At 34.6% G+C, this 21,700-nt stretch overlaps 1 protein-coding gene across 6 annotated transcripts in view; it reads right to left on the reverse strand.

Annotated features, from left to right (window-relative positions):
* The window catches only part of ASCC3 (activating signal cointegrator 1 complex subunit 3), a 379,520-nt gene that overhangs the window by 338,034 nt on the left and 19,786 nt on the right, over positions 1-21,700 (reverse strand). For all 6 annotated transcript variants that reach the window (XM_074187242.1, XM_074187239.1, XM_074187240.1 and 3 more), the window contains exons 2-4: positions 16,850-16,992; positions 11,359-11,509; positions 7,446-8,008 (exon numbers count right to left, since the gene is read on the reverse strand). In XM_074187242.1, coding sequence (XP_074043343.1) covers positions 7,446-8,008; positions 11,359-11,509; positions 16,850-16,948 — 813 coding nt within the window. In that variant the 5' untranslated portion in view covers positions 16,949-16,992. The remainder of the gene's footprint in view (positions 1-7,445; positions 8,009-11,358; positions 11,510-16,849; positions 16,993-21,700) is intronic.

Consider the following 21,700-nt stretch of genomic DNA (forward strand, 5'->3'; position numbering starts at 1 on the left):
AGCATCATCCATGTAAGTTGATGCCAATAGAATAATGTCAAACATGACAAAATAAAAGTGTGCTATCTGCACAAAAGGAAACTGAATTCTTTCAAAAAAATTCAAAATCAGGGCAGCTAGGTGGCGCAGTGGATAGGGCACCGACCCTGGAGTCAGGAGTACCTGAGTTCAAATCTGACCTTAGACACTTAATAATTATCTAGCTGTGTGGCCTTGGGCAAGCCACTTAACCCCATTGCCTTGCAAAAAACCTAAAAATAAATAAATAGATAGATAGATAGATAGATAGATAGATAGATAATTCCAAGATCCACTAGCCACACATTCAGAGTTGAAAGGGATCTCAAAAACAGACCAGTCTAAAGTATACCTAAACAAAAATCCCCTCCCTACCAACTTATCACATAAATGATATGAAGTCTACTTTTACATTACAAAAGATAGCAACCATTATTCCTCTAACTCTTCTTTTACACAGGTTAAACATTCTCAGATCTTTTAACATATCCCTGGATGGAATAATCTTAAGTACCTTTGCCCATCCCATGTTTCATTCCTCTATATATCCATCTAGAGTTTATCAATATCCATCCTAAAAATACAGTTCACAGGACTGAACACAATACTCCACATATAGACAGATAATGGCAAAAGACAGTGAGAAAATCACTTACCAGGTCATAGAAATCATGTCCCTTTCAAAAATTCTCAGATTGACTACTGATTAGAAAAATGCAAATTAAAACTGTGAGAAACCACTTCATACTTATCAGATTTGTTATTATGTCAAAAAAAGGAAAATGCTGGATGGTGGAGAGAGTATGGCAAAATTGGAATATTAATGCACAATTGATGAATTTGTGAACTTATCCAACCATTCTGGAGAGCAATTTAGAGCTATGTCCAATGGACTATAAAACTGTGCATACTCTTTTGATCCAGCAATATCACTGCTAGGTCTATACCTAAAGACATTCAAAAAAAGGGAAAAGGTCTTATTTGTACAGAAATATTTATGACTTTTTTGGTAGGTAAGAAGTAGAAATTGAAGGGATGTCTATCAACTGGGGAATGGTTAAACAAGCTGACATACATGATTGTAATGGAAAATTATTGTGCTCTAAAAAAAAAGACAAGCAAGATGATTTCAGATTAACCTGGAAAAACATATAAACTGATACATAGTAAATATACATAACTTATATATGATTGTTCACTTGGAACTCAAACCTTTAAAAAAAATGTTAAAAAATTGAAAAAAAAAAGTACTGGGCAGAAAAAAGGGACCCAGAAAAAAGGTTCTCAACACTATTCTTCTCTAAAGACCTAGTTTTTGAAACTGACACTTCCAAAATGATAATCTACTTAAAAGAAATGAAGGTATCTGGAATTCTCAAAAAAAATTCTAAGATAAAATTTTTTTGGCTGCTAAATTAATCTGACATTCTCTACTAAGCTTTCTGGTTCACAAATTTGCATTCTTTCTCCAATAATCAATGGTATACCCATGTCTCTCCCATTTGTTTTTAAGAAGCTGATTTGTTTAAACTAAATATGACTTTAGAGTGATCCTCAAAATTAAATGATCAAATAATATATGTAAAGCACTCCATACATCTTACATACATACATACACACACACACACACACACGCACAAATGTTAGCTGTTATTTTTATTAAATTTCATCTCTTGGTATCTTGGTCCAATGTTAGCCTGTTAGGTTTTTTTAATTTCCAAGATTCTAAGCTATCCTGCAGGATGTTAGATGTCCCTTTTGTTTTCATACCATCTGAAAATGTGCTGTTTCCCATTTATGCCTTTAGTCAAGAATAAAAAAAGTTGAAAGTCAAAAAAAAAAGATTCTTGGAGCCTTTTTACTAGATACTGTCTTCTAAGCTAATAGCAAATGATTCTAGGCTTCTTCCTGGGTGCTGCTATTCAACTAAGTTATAATTTACCTAATTATATTATCATCTACCTCATATAGAAATAAGATCGGGGGTAGAGTCAAAATGGCAGAGTGAAGGCTCACCAAGAGGGACTCCCAAAGAGTTCTCCCCAAAACAACTCCAAACACCTTTAAATAATAACTAACTAAATTCTTGAGTGGCAGAAACAATAAAAAAGATTATGTAAAACAATTTTCCACCCCAAAATAACTTGGAAGATCTGTGGTAAGAGTCAGTTTTAATAGAATTAGCAAGAGCCCACAGCCAGACCAAAATGTGCTGGAGCAAACTGGCTCCAGCCATCCGGGGCTGGATTCATGGCAGTGGTGGTGGTAGTTTCCAGACCTCTCAGCCCAGGGACTGACAAGGACAATTAGGAAGCTCAGCAGGAAAACTGTGGTACTAGAGTGAGAGAAGATTTTAGGTCCTGCATAGGCCTCAGGACAGACCTGGCCCCAAAGGATCAGGAGCCAGGATGCTGCTTCCAGAGAGCCATGAACAGTAAGGAGGTTGGAGATAACTGCAGAGGTCTCTCTGTTATCTATCCCTGCAGCAGGACACTGTGGCTTTGCCATACTCAGATCCAGGTCGCAGTCTGAGGCCCCAGTCTCAGGGAAAGGAGCGGAAGTACAACAGAGCTTATTGCTTGCAGCACAGCAGGGACCCTTCTCACAATTCTAGGATAGAGGGGAGGGTTTGTGGTCTTCCACAGACTAGAGGATAGGTCAGAAGAACAGTCAGAGCCTCTTATGAGACCTTGGAGGAATTGAGAATTTGCAGGTTTGAGGTGAGGAGGGGGTGTCCTTGAAAACTGCTGTAAAAAAATCCTCAAAAGCTTTGAACGGTACACCCTCTACCCTGGGAGCAGAGCCCCACCTTAACAAAGAGTTAAAATCAAGTTGTAGGCTGGGGAAATGAGCAAACAACAAAAGAAAATCTGACCTTAGACAATTACTTTGGTCCCATGGAGGATCAAAATACACGCTCAGAACATACTTAAGATAAATCTTTTGTATTCAAAGCCTCCAATAAAAATATGAATTGGTCTCAGGCTATGGAAGAGCTCAAAAAAGACTGAAAAATCAAGTAGGGGAGGTGGAGGAAAAATTGGAAGAGATATGAGAGCAATGCAGGAACATCATGAAAACCAAGTCAGCAGCTTGATGAAGGAGATAGAAAAAATACTAAAGAAAATAATATTTTAAAAGCCAGTTTTGGTTAAATGGAGAAACAGTCCAAAAGGTCAGAGAGGAGAAGAATTCCTTAGAAAACAGAATTGGCCAGATGGAAAAGGAGATAAGAAAGCTCTCTGAAGAAAAATAATTCCTTCAAATGTAGAATGGAGCTAAGGAAAGTGATGACTTTGTAAAAAAATCAAGAAACAATAAAATAAAACCAAAAGAATGAAAAGCTAGAAGATAATGTGAAATATCTCACTGGAAAAACAACTGAACTCAAAAATAGGTCCAGAAGAGATAATTTAAAAATTATTAGACTACCTGAAAGGACCAAAAAAATGGGCCTACACATCATTTTTCAAGGAAATTATTCAGGAAATTGCCCTGATATTCTAGAAGCAGAGGTTAAAATAGAAATGGAAAGAATTCACCTATCACCTCCTAAAAGAGATCCTAAATTGAAAACTGCCAGAAATATTATAGCCAAACAGCAGAATTCCCAAGTCAGGTAGAAAATATTACAGTCAGAAAGAAACAATCCAAATATCATGAAGCTATAGTCAGGATAACACAAGGATTTATTAAGGGCTTGTAGGGCTTGGAATATGATATTCCAGAAGGCAAGAGTTTAGATTAGAGCCAAGAATCTATGCAGCAAAACAGAACATCCTCTTTCAGGGGGAAAGATGGACTTCCAATGAAACAGGATTTTCAAAACTTCCTAATGAAATGACTAGAGCTCGGGTGAAGCATGGAGGAAGTGAGTGGGAAGGATTAATTATGAGGAACTTACTGATGCTGAACTGCATGTATTCCTGCATGGGAAGAAGATACTGATAACTCACATGAACCTTCTCATTTAGGGCAGTTAGAAGGAGCATATATAGAAAAGGCACAGAAGGGAGTTGAATTTGAAGGTGTAATATATTAAAAAAAGATGGAGTTAATGGGGAAGAAAGGAATGTACTGGGAGAAAAGAAAAGGAGAAGTAGAAAGGAGTAAGTTATTTCACATAAAAGAGGCAAGAAACAGTTTTTTACAATGGAGTGGGAGAAGGGAAGATGAGGGGGAATGAGTGAACCTTCACTCTCAACTAAGTGGCTCAGAGAAAGAATAACATATACACACAATTGAGTATAGAAATCTCTTACCCAAGAGGAAAATGGAAGAGGAAGGGTTGAGAGAAAGGGGACAAGGGGACAGGACCTCAGGAAAACAACAAAAGGACCATCCCAGATCTTCCTTCAAGAAGTAGACAGAACTTAGTGGTATCACCAAATCCAAAATCAGGAAGGAGACTGGAAGAATGGGAAGGGAAAAAAAGTCCCACCATAAAAATCTAATATGTTTACAGAGGAGCTCAAGACACAATTCAAAAGAAACAAATGACTTCAAAACATATATATATATGCAAATCTCAAAAAAAACATAGCTTAGGCACAAATTCAACAAAACTTATGGAAGAAAAAAAGCAAGAACTTCAAGAGTTAAAAGTGGTTTTTATAAATGAAATTAGAGTACCAGAGGAATAGAAAATAAAAGCCTTGGGGGGAAAAAAACTGGAAAGGGAATTAATAATTTGGTACAGGGCACAGACAAGCAATAGTAGCCTCTAAAAATTAGAATGGATCAATTAGAAGACAATTATTTCTATAAGATTAACATAAACATTAAAACAAAATCAAAAGATGTAAAGAAATTGAAAAAAATGTGAGTTATCTCAGTAAAAATAACTTAACAGGAAAACAGATCAAAATAAAGAATCATTGGCCTACCTGAATACTGTGTCCAAAAAAAATAAAGCCTACACATTCTATTTCAAATCTTTACTCAGACCTCTGAGAATCAGTGGGTAAAGCAGAAATAGAAGGACTTCAGTGATCAACACCTAAAAAGAAATACCAAAACAAAAAACTCCCAGAAATATAAGAACTTGAATCCTGGGCTTTCAAGTCAAATAAATAAACAAGCAAACAAATTAATTAATAGACAAATAAATGCACACACATAAAATATATGTATATACACATATATATGTGTGTTGTGTACATACATACAAGTAGTCAGAAGCAAAGAATTCAAATACGATTCAAAAATGAATTAATAGCTACTTCTATGAGGAAATACTACATTAATGATATCCCAGAAGGCAAGTAACATAGGCTTACAGCCAATAATTTACTCAGCAAAACTGAGTATAATCCTACAAGGGAAGAAATAGACCTTTAATGAAACAGAGGATTTCCAAACATTCCTGATGAAAAGAACAGCTCCTTATAATTGAGGTTCAAGCAAACACAAAACTTAAGAAAAGCATAAAAAGGTAAAACCAAACAACAATCATAAGAGATTAAACAAGGATAAATTTATGTTCTAATATAGGGAGATGATACATCACTGTCCTTTCTTCCCGCCCACACCATTCACTATCAGATACGATAAGAGTCATAATGAGACAGGGTTGTAGAAGTGGTTCCATTATGCTCTATCTTGATGATATTAAGGTACAAATGGAAAGAGAAAGAGGAAGACACTAGGCAGCTATACAAATGAGGAAGAGGGGATAGAGAGTACAACTGACACTTGAATCTCACATTGATGTAAACTGGACAAAGGAGGCATGCATGTGCGCATGTGTGCGCGCACGCACACACACACACACACACACACACACAGAGTTATTTACAAAAATGTATTTCTCAAAAGGAAAAAAAAACAAGAAATGATGAAAGGGATGATTTCAGAGATGTCTGGAAAGACTCCTGTGAACTGATACAGAGTGAAGTGAACAGAACCAGAACTATACAATGACAATATGATAAAGACAAACAATTTTTAAAATGTAAAAACAGTTATCAATGTCATGATTAACCATGATTGCAGAGGACTAATAATGAAATTTACCACCCAATTCCTGATAGAAAGATGAAGGACTAAAAATGCAGAATATGTTTTTGGACATAGTCAAAGGAGAAATACACTTTGACTATACACATTTGTAACAAGAGTTTTGGTTTAATTGAAAAAATTAAATATAATTTTTCTAAAAAAAGGAGTAGGGTAAACAGTCTGCTATTAAACAACAAAATCACCTGCCAACAATACCATAGAAGAGCAGTCAAAAATATTTTCTTTCCCATGAACAGAAATAGTCATATAAATCAAAATCTAACTTTACCATAAGATGTTTAAAAATTTTCAGAATCACTTTTAATTCAGAAAAGAATATTTCTAAATATTTTTGTTTTCACTTAAAACTATCCTAATAGGGAAAATGCCATCTAATTAGTCAGCAAGAATAAACAAGATGTTCCCTGGAAGTCTCATTTCAATCTTATAACAGGGTTTTAGACTAGCTTATTCAAAACTAGATATTCTATATTTATTCTATATTAGGTATAGTATATACTACATATACTAGGCAACTAGGTAATACAGTGGACAGTGTTAGATCTGGAGTCGGGGGGGGGGGCAGCTATGTGGTGCAGTAGATACAGCACTGCCCTGGAGTTAGGAGGATCTGAATTCAAATGCAGCCTCAGATACTTAGTAATTACCTGAGACCTTGGGCAAGTCACTACATAAATACATACATACAAAATCTAGAGTAAGGAAGATCTAAGTTTAAATTTAGCCTCAAAAAATTACTAACTAGGTGACCCTGGACAAGTGATCTCATTATGACTTATATTAAGTCATCTGTAAAATGTGATTAGTAATTGCACATACCTCCCAGAGTTATTGTAAGGATAAAATTAGATAATATTTGTAGAGTGATTTGCAAACCTTTCAAGTGCCATACAGATGTTAGTTATTATTATGATGACGATGATGATGCTATCATGAGCCATGTAAAATGTATTAGTCCATTAATATCTAGCCTAAAATAAATTACTTAAACCATAAACATTCAAAATTGGTAAAGTTATAACTTTTAGCGTAATTAGTGACCTTTAAGGATATTCATAATTGGTGACAGATAAATCATCCCAAACATCAGTAAGTGTAAAAAATACAAATAAATACAAACTTAAGAAAGTTCTGTAAAATTTTTTCAGTGATATTTAAAACTCAATTCGACAAAATTTAAATACACTATGCTAGACCCTGAGGAGGATACAAAACTAAGATAAGACAACTGTCTGCCTTCATGGAGAATAGAAAAAGGAATATAATACATCGAGTATGTGGCTACTGAAGCAAAATATTAGTATTTCTTGGTTAATCTTTGTCAAGCATCCATATTATATGAAACTATTACTTTTTCAATATAGTGCACATTAAAAGAAAACTTCCAACAAAATAATCAACTATACCTCATTCTGAAGTTCATCACCACTTTTAACAGAGGCAAGCATATCATACAAAGTACAGTAAAGATCTTCTACTCTTGGTGCTTCAGCAGTTCCCTTCAAGGTTTCATTGAAATACTTTTCAACTTCACACCATAAGAAAGAAACATTGTTTTTTTCCACAGGCTTGAAACTCTCTTGGAAATGTTCTAAATGATTATTGAGAAATTTCTTATAATCAAGGCTTATAATTTTCTGGGCATCAGCTTCACCATTTATTGGCAATTCTTCAAAGTGATCTAAATCATGCATGTCAAATGAAAACACTATATTTTTTCCAAATAATACTCTGTCACCATGTTGCTCTTCTGTCATTTGTATAAGTGCTGTGAGATCATCTTCTGTAAAATGGGATGCAATCCGACAAGTGGCATTACAAGCTGCAGTAGCAGATGACGATGGAAAGGGACCAAACATCTGGTTAAGAGCCTTGGTTTCATTATGACCAACACAATCCTTCAAGTGAAATGTCTTAAAAAGAAATGCAGCCCCACTTTCAATTGCTTCCTGTCCATTGTCTGTTCCAACTATTCAAATACAAAAGAAACAAGATTAGTTCAACTCAAATACAGAATAGGACATTTTTTACAAATATTTCACAAAGTAAAAACAATAATTAATGATCAATAGATAAAGAGAGGTTAAAACTATCTGAAAACAGTTCTATTTTCTTCTATAAAACAATTCAGGAATAATCAAAATAAAGAACTTTTTGTTAAAATGTAATTAATAGGTCTTAAATTATAAAATTAATAATTAAGCATATAAATGATTACAGAATCATATAATCTTATAATTTGAGACATTTGGGAAATTCTTATTTAGATTGTCAACTTTTTGAGAGGATGAACTGACTATAGATAGTGTGTAATTGGGGTTGGCAAGTTAAGGGATGAGAGGGAAGTCTCTAATATAAGGACAAACCAATACATGGTTAAAATATTAGAATTCATGTTCTTATGATAATGAAAACTTTAAAATAACAATCACTTTATTCGAAGTTGGCTGCTTAAACTAAGACATTTTTCTTTACACTGTGAAGGGAGAACCCATACACACAAGACCTCCTCTCTCTCTCTCTCTCTCTCTCTCTCTCTCTCTCTCTCTCTCTCTCACACACACACACACCCACCTCCTCTCTCTCTCTCTCTCTCTCTCTCTCTCTCTCTCTCTCTCTCTCTCTCTCACACACACACACACACCCACGCGCATATGTATACGTGTAAATAGCTATATTTGATAATAGCTATTCCATCAACTCCTGTGCACATACTTCTCTGGCTAAATTTTTTTTTTAGTTTTTTTTTGCAAGGCAATGGGGTTAAGCGGCTTGCCCAAGGCCACACAGCTAGGTAATTATATTGTCTTGAGGTTGGACTTGAACTCAGGTACTACTGACTCCAAGGCCAGTGATCTAGCCACTGCACCACCTAGCTGCCCCAACAGTGCTAAATCTTAACCAGCTCAGGACACACATGGCCTATAATTGTAGGCAAAATGAGTTTCTTTGGATTATCACATACACTGTATCACCTCAAGAAATAGTAACTAACATTGAAATCTAGGCAGCAGTAAGGCAAAGTTCTCTCTCTCTCTCTCTTTTGTGTGCTTAACATAAACTGGTTTATATACATCGTTAATAAATTGTATTTAGTGCAATTTAAAAAATGGAATTCTATCATTCCTTGAAATCTCAGAATGGAATGGCAAACCACTGAAATTTTTAAATGAAGTGATCAGGGAATTATACCCTTATAACAATTTTTTTTTTCAAAAAATAGAAAAGCTTTGGTACATGCCTGTATTCCAACAACCATAAAAGATAAATAATAGTAAATGTGGGAAAATAAAAACTTTCCTTTTGTTCTTTGTGACTATTTCTATTTTTAAAAAATAATTGCTTTTTTCTTGATCAATAAGTGTTTTTTCAGATTCAAAAGAAAATTATATATAAAAATAGTTCAAATAATCCTCCCATAATAGTGTATAACTTCATATTTTTACCAATCATATTATCACATGCATATAAAACAAATATATAAGCACTTATATATGCATGCAAAATAAGACAGCTAAATTCAGCAATCATGCTTTTTAACTTTAATATTATTGTCAAATAAGCCATAGAACAATGAAAAATAAGATGATTAAATGATCATTTTTGTTGAAGATGTTCCAAACAGAATATAATTCAATTGTAAAAAGCTTTTCAAAATTAACTCATTTGTTGAAAAATTCAATACAGAAATATTTTTCTCTTATTATTTGAGATCACCTGATTAACATTATCATACACACATATACATGTACACACATGCATGAGCACAGCTAAAAAAATGAAGCCACTAAAGAAATGGCTCAAAAAATGAGAAGAAAGCATCTTTAAGGGGCTGACAATTAGCTCAGTTCTAACCCATAAAAATCACAGTATTTGAAAGTCATCTGACTCAAACCCCTCATATCTTACAGATGAATAAACTAAGGCACTAAGAATCTGATAAGTAAGTTGCCCAAAGGTTTCCAGTGGCAAGCCTGTTGTCACTGAGAGCATATATACATTTCAAGTGTACAACAGTGCCTATAAAATCACAAATTTCTGAGATAAAGATAAAAAATATATACAAATATTTTCTTTCATTTGTTGCTGGAGATACTGGTCAATGATGGGCAAAAGAAATAACTATTATTTTCAATTACTTTCCTCCTAATTACTCAGGCTTTCAATTTTGTGTTGTCCTCAACTCTCACTCAGATTCACCCTACATATTCAACCTATTGTCAAAATCTTGCCATTTCTACCTTCACAAACTGTCTTATATACATTTTTTTTCTTTCCACTCACCTGGTATTCTTACACAGGTCCTCATTCCCATTTCACCTGAACTTTTGCAGTAATTTTTTAACTTGTTCTCCCAGTTGCAAGCCTCTCTCTAGGTCAACCTATCATTAACTAAGTTATCAATGCAATTTTCATAAAAGTCTGAGTTTGATCACATCACTTCCCTAAGTAAATCAACTACAGTGGCTCCTTATTACTTTCAGGATCAAATATAATGTTTGGCTTTTAAAGTCCTTCATGGCCTGGCCCCTTCCCACCTTTAGAGTCTTCTCCCATTTTTGTCCACTCTAAAGACACTACAATCCAGCAACAGGTCAGTGCCTGCTTATTATTCATGCAACACTCCAACCCCATCCATTGGCTGTGCAGAACCTCTACCTCCTGGTTTCCCTGGCTTTCTTCATCTTAATCAAATAGTCATTTTTGCAGAAAGTCATTCCCAGTTCTCTCTCTGGTGAGTACCTTCCTCTGGGATTATCTTCTGTTTACACAAAAAGTATTATTATACTTATTATACTATATATAAGTACATAGTAATTTGTGAGTCATTTCTTCCACTACAATGGGAGCTCCATAATAGCAGGGACTGTTTTTGCCTTTCTTTGTATCCACAGTGCTTAGCATGGAGACAAGACATAGTAAGCAATGAACAAATGCTTAATGAGACAACTAGGTAGAAAAATGAAGAGAATGCTAAAAAGGCCTAAGTTCAAATTCTAACTCAGACTGTGTGATCTGAACAAATCACTTAACCTCTCTCAGTCTAGGTTTCCTCATTTATAAAATGGGAATAATAATATTAATAATAAACCTATTTCTCACAGAGACAATGGGAAAATCAAATGAGATAATAAAGGTAAATCAGTTGAAAATCTTAAAGGATTATATAAAAACTATTGTTGTGGTTATATTGGTTATTGTTAATTGACTGAAATAAGCACTGTTATTGTAAAGTGAAGTTCATAAATATAGCTTATTCACATTCTATAAGTAATAGTACTTTTAAAATGTTTAATGCCTTTAAACATTTAACTTTACCTATCTGCTTTGCTGCTCGCAATATATCTTTTAAGTCTTCATTTACAATTTGCACTTCCTTCGTCTCCAGATTGTCATTCACAAATTTTACAATCTTATTCCATGTGAGTCCTAAATCTGAAATTTGTTTGTGAAATTTGGATCGTTTCATCTGAGGGAGAAAAAAAGCACAACTTAGACAAATATTTTTTTCAAATCCATTACAAATTCTGCAAAGTGCATTATATATATCAAGTCCACCCCCCCCCCAAAAATTAATAAAATCACAAGAAAGGATCACAGATGTAGTGTTTAAAGGGAAATCAGAAGCTATCAAAACCAACCTCATCATTTTCCAGATGATGAATCTGAGGTCAGGGATATTAAAATGACTCAACTAAGATCATATAAGTAGGAAGCCTCAGAGGGGGGATATGAAACCAAGCCCTCTCCATTCATCAAATTTAAATTAAAGGTCTCAAAATTAGCTTAATTTAAAGTTGATTTTTTGATCTGTTTCTATAATTCTATGATACACCATAAGCTAACACAAACCTTAGTATATTTTATTCCTTTTCATGTAGCTAATACTCCAGCCAAACTGGTCTTATTGCTGCTTCTCACCTATGACACTTGTATTGCCCATTTTGGAGCTTTTCCAATCACTGTCCAAAATACCAACAATGAATGCCCCTCTTCACCTTTGCCTTTTAAAATTCCTTTGTTGTGGTTGTATAGTCATTTCAATCATGTCCAACTCTTTGTGACTCCATTTGGGGTTTTCTTGAAAAGACACTGAAGGGGCTTGCCATTTTTTTCTCTACCTTTTACAGATAAGAAAACTGAGGCAAACAAGGTTAAGTGCCTTCCCAAGAGTCACTTAGCTACTAATGTCTGAAGTCAATATGAATATTCCTGACTTCAGGTCCAGCACTCTACCCACTGTGCTAACAGTTGCTCCTTAGAATCTCCACTTCCTATTACTACATAGAATGATGGCTATTTTCACTAAAATTGTTGACCTCACAATTTTTAAATACTTTGCTTTCATTACACAACTCAACAGTTCAATATAGATCTTAATTTTAAGAAATAAAGTCAGATGAATTCTATTATAAATAATGATAATATTTAAATTTTTCACAGTACTTTAAAGATTATAAAGCACTTTGTAATCAGGATTTCATTGATCTTAACAACAATCTATACTGCCTTCTGTGGGGGTGAAGTGGGAGGGAAGGGGAGGAATGCGTAAAATTCAAAACCTTATCAAAAAAAATGACAGGTAGAAACTACTGTTGTATTTCATTGGAAAACAAATAAAATAATTATATAAAAAAAAAATCAACAATAATCCTGTGTGGCAGGTTCCATTATTAACACTCATTTTCAAGATGAATGAGGACAAAGAGATCCTAAGTAACTTTTACAAAGTTCATAATGCTAGGAAGTTCCTGCTTCAGGAATTCAAATCCAGGTTCGGCTGCAACTTCAGAGCTCTACATACTTCACCATGCTGCTTCATAATACTATCAAGTATGTGTTTACTATAAGAACACATATTATTATTGTGTCTGAGTCAAAGGTACACAATTAAATAGATATATGGTGCCTACAGAGGTATATTTTCAAAAATAATATAATTCAACAAACCTTTAAAAAGCACCAACAGCCTGCAAGGTCCTATGGCAGGTGTTAGGAATTAAAAAAAGTAGAAAACATTTACTCTCAAGGAACTTACATTCTATTGAGAAACATAACATGTACACCAACAAGTAGATTCAAGTACCACTGAAGAAACAAAAACATTAACAATAATGGAGATCAGCAAGGCTTTTCTGGAGAGGTGGCACCTCAAATAAGCCTTAAAGGTAACTTGGGATTCTTTAATGCTAAAATGAGCAGTTTGTAGACTTCCAAAACTTGGAATATAATTGGCTATATTAATTACAACAAAAAGTTTTTCTTGTCTACTAGAATTTAAAAAGCTTGCTTTTTATTAAAATACATATATTAAGTAAATACTAACTTAAAAGTATATTCATGTTTCTGGGAAAAAAAATTACTTGGGATGGCTAGGTGGTGCAGTGGATAGAGCACTATTCAGGAGTACCTGAATTCAAAACTGGTCTCAGACACTTAATAATTACCTAGCTGTGTGGCCTCGGGCAAGGCACTTAACCCCAATGCCTAGCCAAAAAAACCCTAAAAAAAAACCCCCATTACTTGAAGATATTAGATACTGACAAATATATATCCTGACACTCAGTCAACAAGTAATTCCTAAACACCTACTATGGGTGACAGGCATTGTACTACTAAGTTCTGAGAATACAAAGAAAAGCAAAAAGCAGTCTTGATTCTCAAGGGGATCACAGTTTAATAGAGAAGACAATATTCTAACAATGCACATAGAGGAAAATGTGGGTGGTCAAAGAGGAAGGTACTAAGACTAAGGAGGAATGGGGAAGGCAGAGATGAGATGGGAGAGAATGCAGGGCAAAAGGGACAGCTAGTGAAAATGTATGAAGTCAGGAGATGGAATGTCTTGTTCCACTGTCCCTGGACTGAAGAGAATAAAATGAGAAATGCACCTTGAGAACTATCCTAAATGAGAAAGGGACTGGAGAAGTTAATAGAAAGGAATTTATATAATTCTACATGGATTTTATCCTAGTGGGATTCCTCCTGCATACTGAACTTACAGAGTAAAATTGTCAAGTTAAACTAAACAACTAAACAGATCAAGGAAAAATCATTTCACTGAGGGAGCAATTTAGTTACATAAAATTTACACTTACCTAATGGAGATTCTTCTACATTGTAGTTTGGTGTTTTTCTGAAATTCTCACTATATATACAAATGCCTCTGAAAATTGTTTGGTAGAAGAAAACTGCAACTCAAAGCAACTATGACTTCCAGATTGACCTACTTAATTTGTTGTAGTATTTTTAATGTCTACCTTGAAGAATACAAGGGGAAATATACCAGTTAAACTACCAAAGAATTTCTTTATAGAACTAGGAGAAAAAAACCTCAACAAAAGGTCAAGAATATCAAGGGAATCAATGGAAAAAATATGTTAAGGAAGAGGCACAGCATTTCCAGATCTCAAACTATACTAATAAATGGTAATTATTAAAACAATTTGGTACCAAATTATAGATTGGTTGATCCATAGAATAAATTAAGTACACAATATATAGAAGCAAACAAGCACAGTAACTTAGTTTTGATAAGCTCAAAGAGCATAGATATTGGGATCAGAACTTGCTATCTGACAAAAATACTAAGAAAACTGGAAAAAAAATGACAAATTAGGCATAAACCAACATTTCACATGATATACCAAGATAAGCTCAAAATTGGTACATGATATAGAAATTAAGAGTGATATCAAAAGACATTAGAAGAGTACAGAGACAGGGCAGCTAGGTGTGGATAGAGCACCAGGGGTCAGGAGGACCTGAGTTCAAATATGAACTCAGATACTTAATACTTAACTGTGTGACCTTGGGCAAGTCACTTAACCCCAATGCCTTGCAAAAACCACAGAGGAAATTACCTGTCAGATCTATGTGGAGAAGAAAAGTTTATGACCAAACAAAATAGGAGGAATCATGGAAATTTTTATTTATATTAAATTAAAAAGATTTTGCTCAAAGAAAAGCAAGGCAGTCAAGATCAGAAAGAAGGAAATTGAAGAAAAAAATTTCTAGCAAGTTTCTCTGATAAAAGTCTCACTTCTCAATTATATATATAGTAGCAAAGCCAAATTTATAATAGTAAGAACCATTCCCTAATTGTTAAATGATTAAACAGGTAGTTTCAAGAAAAAAGAAATCAAAGCTCTCAATAGTCATGTGAAAAAAATGCTCTTAATCACCAATAATTAGAGAAATTCAAATTAAAACAACTTTGATGAAACACTTTCATGACAGAAAAAGAAAATGATAAACACTGGAGATTTTTTTAAAAGGGTATATTAGGGGTGGCTAGGTGGTGCAGTGGATAGAGCACTGGCCCTGGAGTCAGTAGTACCTGAGTTCAAATCTGGCCTCAGACACTTAATAATTACCTAGCTGTGTTAGCCTTGTGGGCAAGCCACTTAACCCCAATGCCTTGCAAAAAAAAGGGGGGGGGTATATTAATGCATAGTTGGAGGAGTTGTGAACTAGTCTAATCATTCCAGAAAAAATTTGGAATTATGTCCAAAGTACTTAAAACTCTGCATACCTGTTGACCCAACTTTACTACCAAGAGGCCTAAATCTCAAGGAGATTTTTTTTTAAGACAATATTATTTAAAGAAGTTCTTTTTGTGGTGGCAAAGAATTGGAAATTGTGTGGATGCTCAACAACTGGGAAATGGCTGAAGAAGTTATAGTATATTACTGGAAATGGAATATCATTGTACTGTAAGAAATGATGAAGGGAATGATTTTAGGAAAACCTGGGAAGACTCATAAACTATTGCAAAAGTGAAGTGAGCAGAACCAGAAGAACAATGTACATAGAAAGAGCAATATCCTTACTATAATAAATCAGAAAGATTTAGCACCTCTGATCAATACTTATGATTCACAATAAAAAATGCCATCCACTTTCTGACAGAGAACTGATTGATAGACTCAGTAGATTGAAGAATATTTTTTCATTTTCTTTTTTTAGTAGTTTTGTTATTTTTCCCCCTGCAACATGGTTAATTTTTTTCTATAACTTCTTATGTTTATAAATAAATAGTATCATTTCTTGCCTTCTCAATGGGTGGGGGAAGGCATGAAAGCAGGAAAAAAAATTTAGAAATGAAAATTAGAAGGGGGAAAAACAGGAAAAAAAGGAATACAGGGGGAAATATAAGTCTAAAAGTATCCATCTCATGCAAGAAATAGGAAACTAGTTCTCTAGGAAACCAGTTGTTACTACAAAGAGGAAAGGCTCCACTCAGCAAAGTTCTGAGACTATAGAAAAACTCAAGGCAGCTAAATAGCACAGTGGTTAGAGTATTAGGCTTGGAATTAGGGAGACACATCTTCATAAGTACCAATCCAGCCTCAGACACATCCTAGCTGTGTGACTCTGGGCAAATCACTCAACCTTGTTTGCCTTAATTTCTCGTTTGTAAAATGAGTTGCAAAACTCCAGTATCATTGCCAAGAAAAATTCAAATGAAGCCGAGTCAGATAAGATTTAAAATAATTGAACAATAATAAGAACAAACTCAAAACCAAAAACACACTACCATTTTCTATTTACAGGTGTTACTACTTTCTGATTCAATCAAATAAGGTATAGTGATGATCTAAATGAAGGACTATCAACTACCCTTACACTGGATCCATTTAGCTAACAGCTATTTAGCAGATTAATTCAAGGAAGATCTTACAGAAACTTTGAGTGCTCTTTGAAACCTATGACAATAATTCAAATATTAAAGAAAAAGGGATTGAATGTATATTTTAGTCTATGTGGATATTTGAGCAAACAATACCTTTCATATAAAAATTATTACCTTTAAAGCAGCTGATTCTTCATTATAATCATCTTGTTTGGTAACATTTGAAAAGGAGCGTAATGCTCCTGTAAGTCGAGGTAAATCCATAGCATTCATTCAGTGAGCCATCTAAGAAGAAATCTTATTTCAATTCCTAAAACCTGTAAAAGACAAAAAAAAAAGGATATTTGGTTGCTTTTTATTTTAGCTGTCAAGTAAAATAAATTCACCTCTATAGGAAAGACAATAGCTAAAACAGCAATTATTGCAAATTCTTAAAAGACTCTCCTTCCATCTTTTCTTTTTTAGTTTATATTTCTAATTACATGCAATGGTGGTTTTTGTCAATCATTTTTTTGCAAGGTTTTGAGTTTTATATCCCCCCCCCCGGCAGAAAGCAATCTAATAAAAACTATACAAGTATAAACATACAAATTATGGATCCATATTAATGATGGTGTAAAAGAAGAATCAAATCCAAACAGAGAAAAAAAAAGACAAAATACATAAGACAATTTCTAAAAGTTGACTATAGTTAACTTTGGTCTGCAATTAAACTCCACAGTTCCTTCTCTGGATAAGGATGGTATTTTCCATTCAAGTCTTTAAGAATTGTCTTTGATTATTATACTGCTGAAATGCACAAGCCCATCATAGTTGATCATCACCCAGTGTTGCTATTAGTGTAAATAATGCTCTTCTGGTTCTGTTCATTTCATTCACATCAATTCATGCAAGTCTTTCCAGGCTATTCTGAAGTTCATTTTGCATGGTTTCTAATAGAACAATAGTGTTCCGTCACATTCAATTTATTATAATTTGTTCAGTCATTCCCCAATTCATGGGCACCCCCTCAGTTTCCAATTCATTGCCACTACAAAAAAAAAGCTATAAATATTTTGCACATGTGGGTTTTTTACCCTTTTTCATGATCTCTTTGGGATACAGACCTAATAGAAGTGGTATTTAGTAGGTCAAAGGGTATGCAGTTTTACTGCCCTTTGGGCATAACTCCAAATTGCTCTCCAGAAAGTTTGGATCAGTTCACAACTCTACCAACAATGCATTAGTGTCCCAGTGTTCCCTCCCCTCCAACATTGATAATTTTACTTTCAAGTCACATTGGCCTATTTGATATTACTGTCCATCTGTCCAAAACAAAGATATTTAAATATATCATTTATTATGATGAAATAATTACTACTTAAAGATGTATGTTGGCAGATTCTCAATATTATACTGGGATGTGTAATAGAATTCCTTCAGAATAAAGAAATATTAAAACATTGTGACAATAATTTGAGGGAGGCAAGGCTAAATTCAAACCAATAGTCTCGAACTTGCACAAGACTATTTTTACTCCTCATCTTTACACATACAACCATTTCAAGAGGCTCTACATCAAAGGGCTCGGTCAGCAAATAGTGGAAATTGAAATCAGCATAAAGTAAAAAGAAGATTGTTTTTGTACTTCAAAATGTACTGACAGCTTTCTAAACAATATATTAACCTTTGAGATCCTAATGCTACATTCACAGCAGTTCTAGTTAACTTTGTAATGATTTAAAAGCAGGAATACATTGATCAAGCTTTCCTACCTACCAGGAAAACTTTAGCATTTTATTTTTTAAAAAGCAACATTTCTTGATTTATGAACACAACAAAAAATTATTATTGTTTAATACATTAGTAATAAAAATAAAATATCCAAAAAATTGTTTCTGAGTTGAAATATTTTCATTTTCCTATCCTGTTGGTTAAAAATGTTCAGATTCTAAAAATAAAAATAAATTCAGATTCTATATTATATAAAAGTTCACCTAGAAACAAAGATATTGTCTCAATATTAAAGATGAACTCATTTATATTATAGTCTCCTCCTTAACCTCCTTCATTGCTTATTTTTTTAATTCCCAGCCTATAGTTTTTTTTTACTTTTTTTACAATTTTTCCTTTCTCTCTGCCATCTTATTGATACAGCTAGTCAATTTGGATGAGTCAATTATTTTAAGCAAATTCAAAGGAACAGTGTTACAACACACTTTGCAATTTGTTGTCAAGGATTTAGAAGCCTAGGGGCAGCTAGGTGGTACAGTGGATACTTAATAATTACCTAGCTGTGTGACCTTGGGCAAGTCACTTAACCCTATTGTCTGGTAAAGGAAAAAAAGGGATTTAGAAGCCAAATAGAAAAGGTAAGTATTTCCATTATTTTTATTAAATACCTAAATGTAAAAAAGAGAAAAGGACCTACATGTGCAAAAATATTTATAAAAGCCCCTTTTGTGGAAAAATATTGGAAATTGAGAGGATGCCCATTAATTGGGGAATGACTGAACTAGCTGTGGTATATGAATGGAATGAAAAGGAATACCATTGTACAATAAGAAATGATAAGGCTGATTTCAGGAAAAACCTGGAAAGACTTGGAATAACTGAAACAAAGTGAAATGAACAGAACTAGGAAAATAATGTTCACAGTATCAGCAATATGATGATCAACTATGAATGATGCAATTCTTTTAACTGGCACAGAGATCCAGGACAAGCACTAAAGACTCAGGAAGGAAAATGTTATCCAGATCCTGATTAAAAAAAAAAACTAATGGGGGCGGCTAGGTGGCGCAGTGGATAGAGCACCAGCCCTAGAGTCAGGAGTAACTGAGTTCAAATCTGACCTCAGACACTTAATAATTACCTAGTTGTGTGGCCCTGGGCAAGCCACTTAACCCCAATTTGCCTTGGGGAAAAAAAAACTTAAAAAAAACCTAATGAACTCTGAATGCAGATTGAAGGAAATTTTTTTCAATTATTTTATTCTTTCTCATGATTGTTTCTTTTCCTTTTGATCTTTCTTTTTCCACAATGGAGACTAATAAGGAAATATGTTTTACATGTTAGCATATATATCATTTATATCAAACTGCCTACCACTTTCAAAAGAGGGGCAGGGAGGAAGAAAAGGAAGAAAAATTTGCAATGCAAAACTTAACTCCCAAGACAAACCCAGAAACTACATGAACACAACTATAAAACATTTTTCACACAAATAAAGACAGATCTGAACAACTGGAAAAATGTCAATATGCTCATGGGTAGGTCAAGCTAATATTTTAAAAATGGGCAATTCTAGCTAAACTATATTACTTAGTGCCATACCAAACTACCAAATGACTATTTCATAGAGCTAGAAAAAATAGTAACAAAATTCATTTGGAGAAACAAAAGGTCAAGAATATCAAGGGGAATTAATGGGAAAAAAAATGAAAAGGAAGGTGGCCTAGCCATACCCAGAACTAAACCAATATTATGAAGTGGCAGTCATCAAAATAGTCTGGTACAGGTTAAGAAATAGAGAAGTGATCAGTGGAAAAGAAATAGTAGCAAATGCCTACAGTAATCTACTGTTTGATAAACCCAAAGACTCTAGGTGCTAGAATAAGAACCCAGTTATCTGACAAAAACTGCTGAGAAAACTGAAAATAGTATGACAAAAACTAGGCATAAACCAACTTCCTAAACATACATCAAGATAAGGTTTATATGAGTACAGAATTTAGACATAAAGAGTGATACCGTAAGTCAATTATAAAAACAATGAATAATCTATTGGATCTATAAAGAGGAGTTTTTGACCAAGCAAGAGACAGTTAACCAAGCAAGAGATAGAGAACATTATAAACTACAAAATGGATAATTTTGACTACATTAAATTAAAAAGTTTTTGAACAAACAAAACCAATGGAACCAAGATTAGAAGAAATATAGAAAGGTGAGAAACAATTTTCACAGTTGTGTTTCTGATTAAAAAAAATCATTTCTAAAATATATAGAGAACTGAGTCAAATTTATAATACAAGTCATTCTCCAATTGATAAATGGTCAAAGGATATAAAAAGGCAATTCTCAAAATGAAAAAATGAAAACTATCTACAGTCATATGAAAAAATGTTCCAAATCTTTATTGATTAAAGAAGGGCACTTCCGGACAAGATGGCAGAGAGAAGACAGGCACAGTTCTAAAGTCTCCTGATCTCTTCCCCATCTATCACATGAAACAAACCTCTTAAAAGAAATCTGAACCAGGAAACCCAGAAAGAAAAGCCAGGAGAGGAAAATCTACCTCAGGATTTGTCTCCCGCAGCAGCCTTGGCTGAGTACCGGCAGGTGAGTCTGAGCTCCCAGGGAAGATCAGCCAGACCAACAGCTGAATCGGAACCGGGAGTCTGACGGCCCGAGAGCTGGACCTGCTGAATCAGCAGTGGGGCTGGATGAAGGAGGCTTGGGTCCGTGGGGAAGCAGAGGCACTAGTGTTGGGGCTGTCCCCCTGGAGCTTGGGGAAGGGGCTGCGGAGAGAGGTCTGGTGCAGGAGAGCTGCGGACACCATCCCTGGGCTCCTCGGGTCTGAGAAACTCTGAGCCCAAGCCTCCATTGCACTGAGGCCTCCTCCCAAACAAATGCAAACTACTTCTACCTCAGGCCCAGGTATGTGAGCAAAAGAACCAGCCCAGCTGAGGAATCACCTCAGGCCAGGGTAAAGCCCATCATTGATTGAAGGCAAAAGAATTCAATAACTCCAATTTCCTCCCTTGGGCAAAGGGAGAAGGCCTCGCAACCAAGGTCACAGACACTCCAGAGAGGGCAACCAGCTCCTCCTACTGGCCAGCCAGAGAAACTGAGCTCAGTAAGGCTTTAGCGATCCCAAGCCCAGTTGAACCAACCCCGCCCCCAACTCAAGGTCTTAACATAATGAAAAAGGGTCAGCAGAAAGGTGGATCTATAGAAAAATTCCTGGAAGGGAAAGACCCCAACCCAGAGAGACCTGGAACCTCTGAGGAGAATACAATCTGGTCTCCAGCACTTAAAGAC

This window comes from Macrotis lagotis, chromosome 5 (genome assembly GCF_037893015.1).
Source record: "Macrotis lagotis isolate mMagLag1 chromosome 5, bilby.v1.9.chrom.fasta, whole genome shotgun sequence".
In the NCBI taxonomy this organism is placed as follows: Eukaryota; Metazoa; Chordata; class Mammalia; order Peramelemorphia; family Peramelidae; genus Macrotis; species Macrotis lagotis.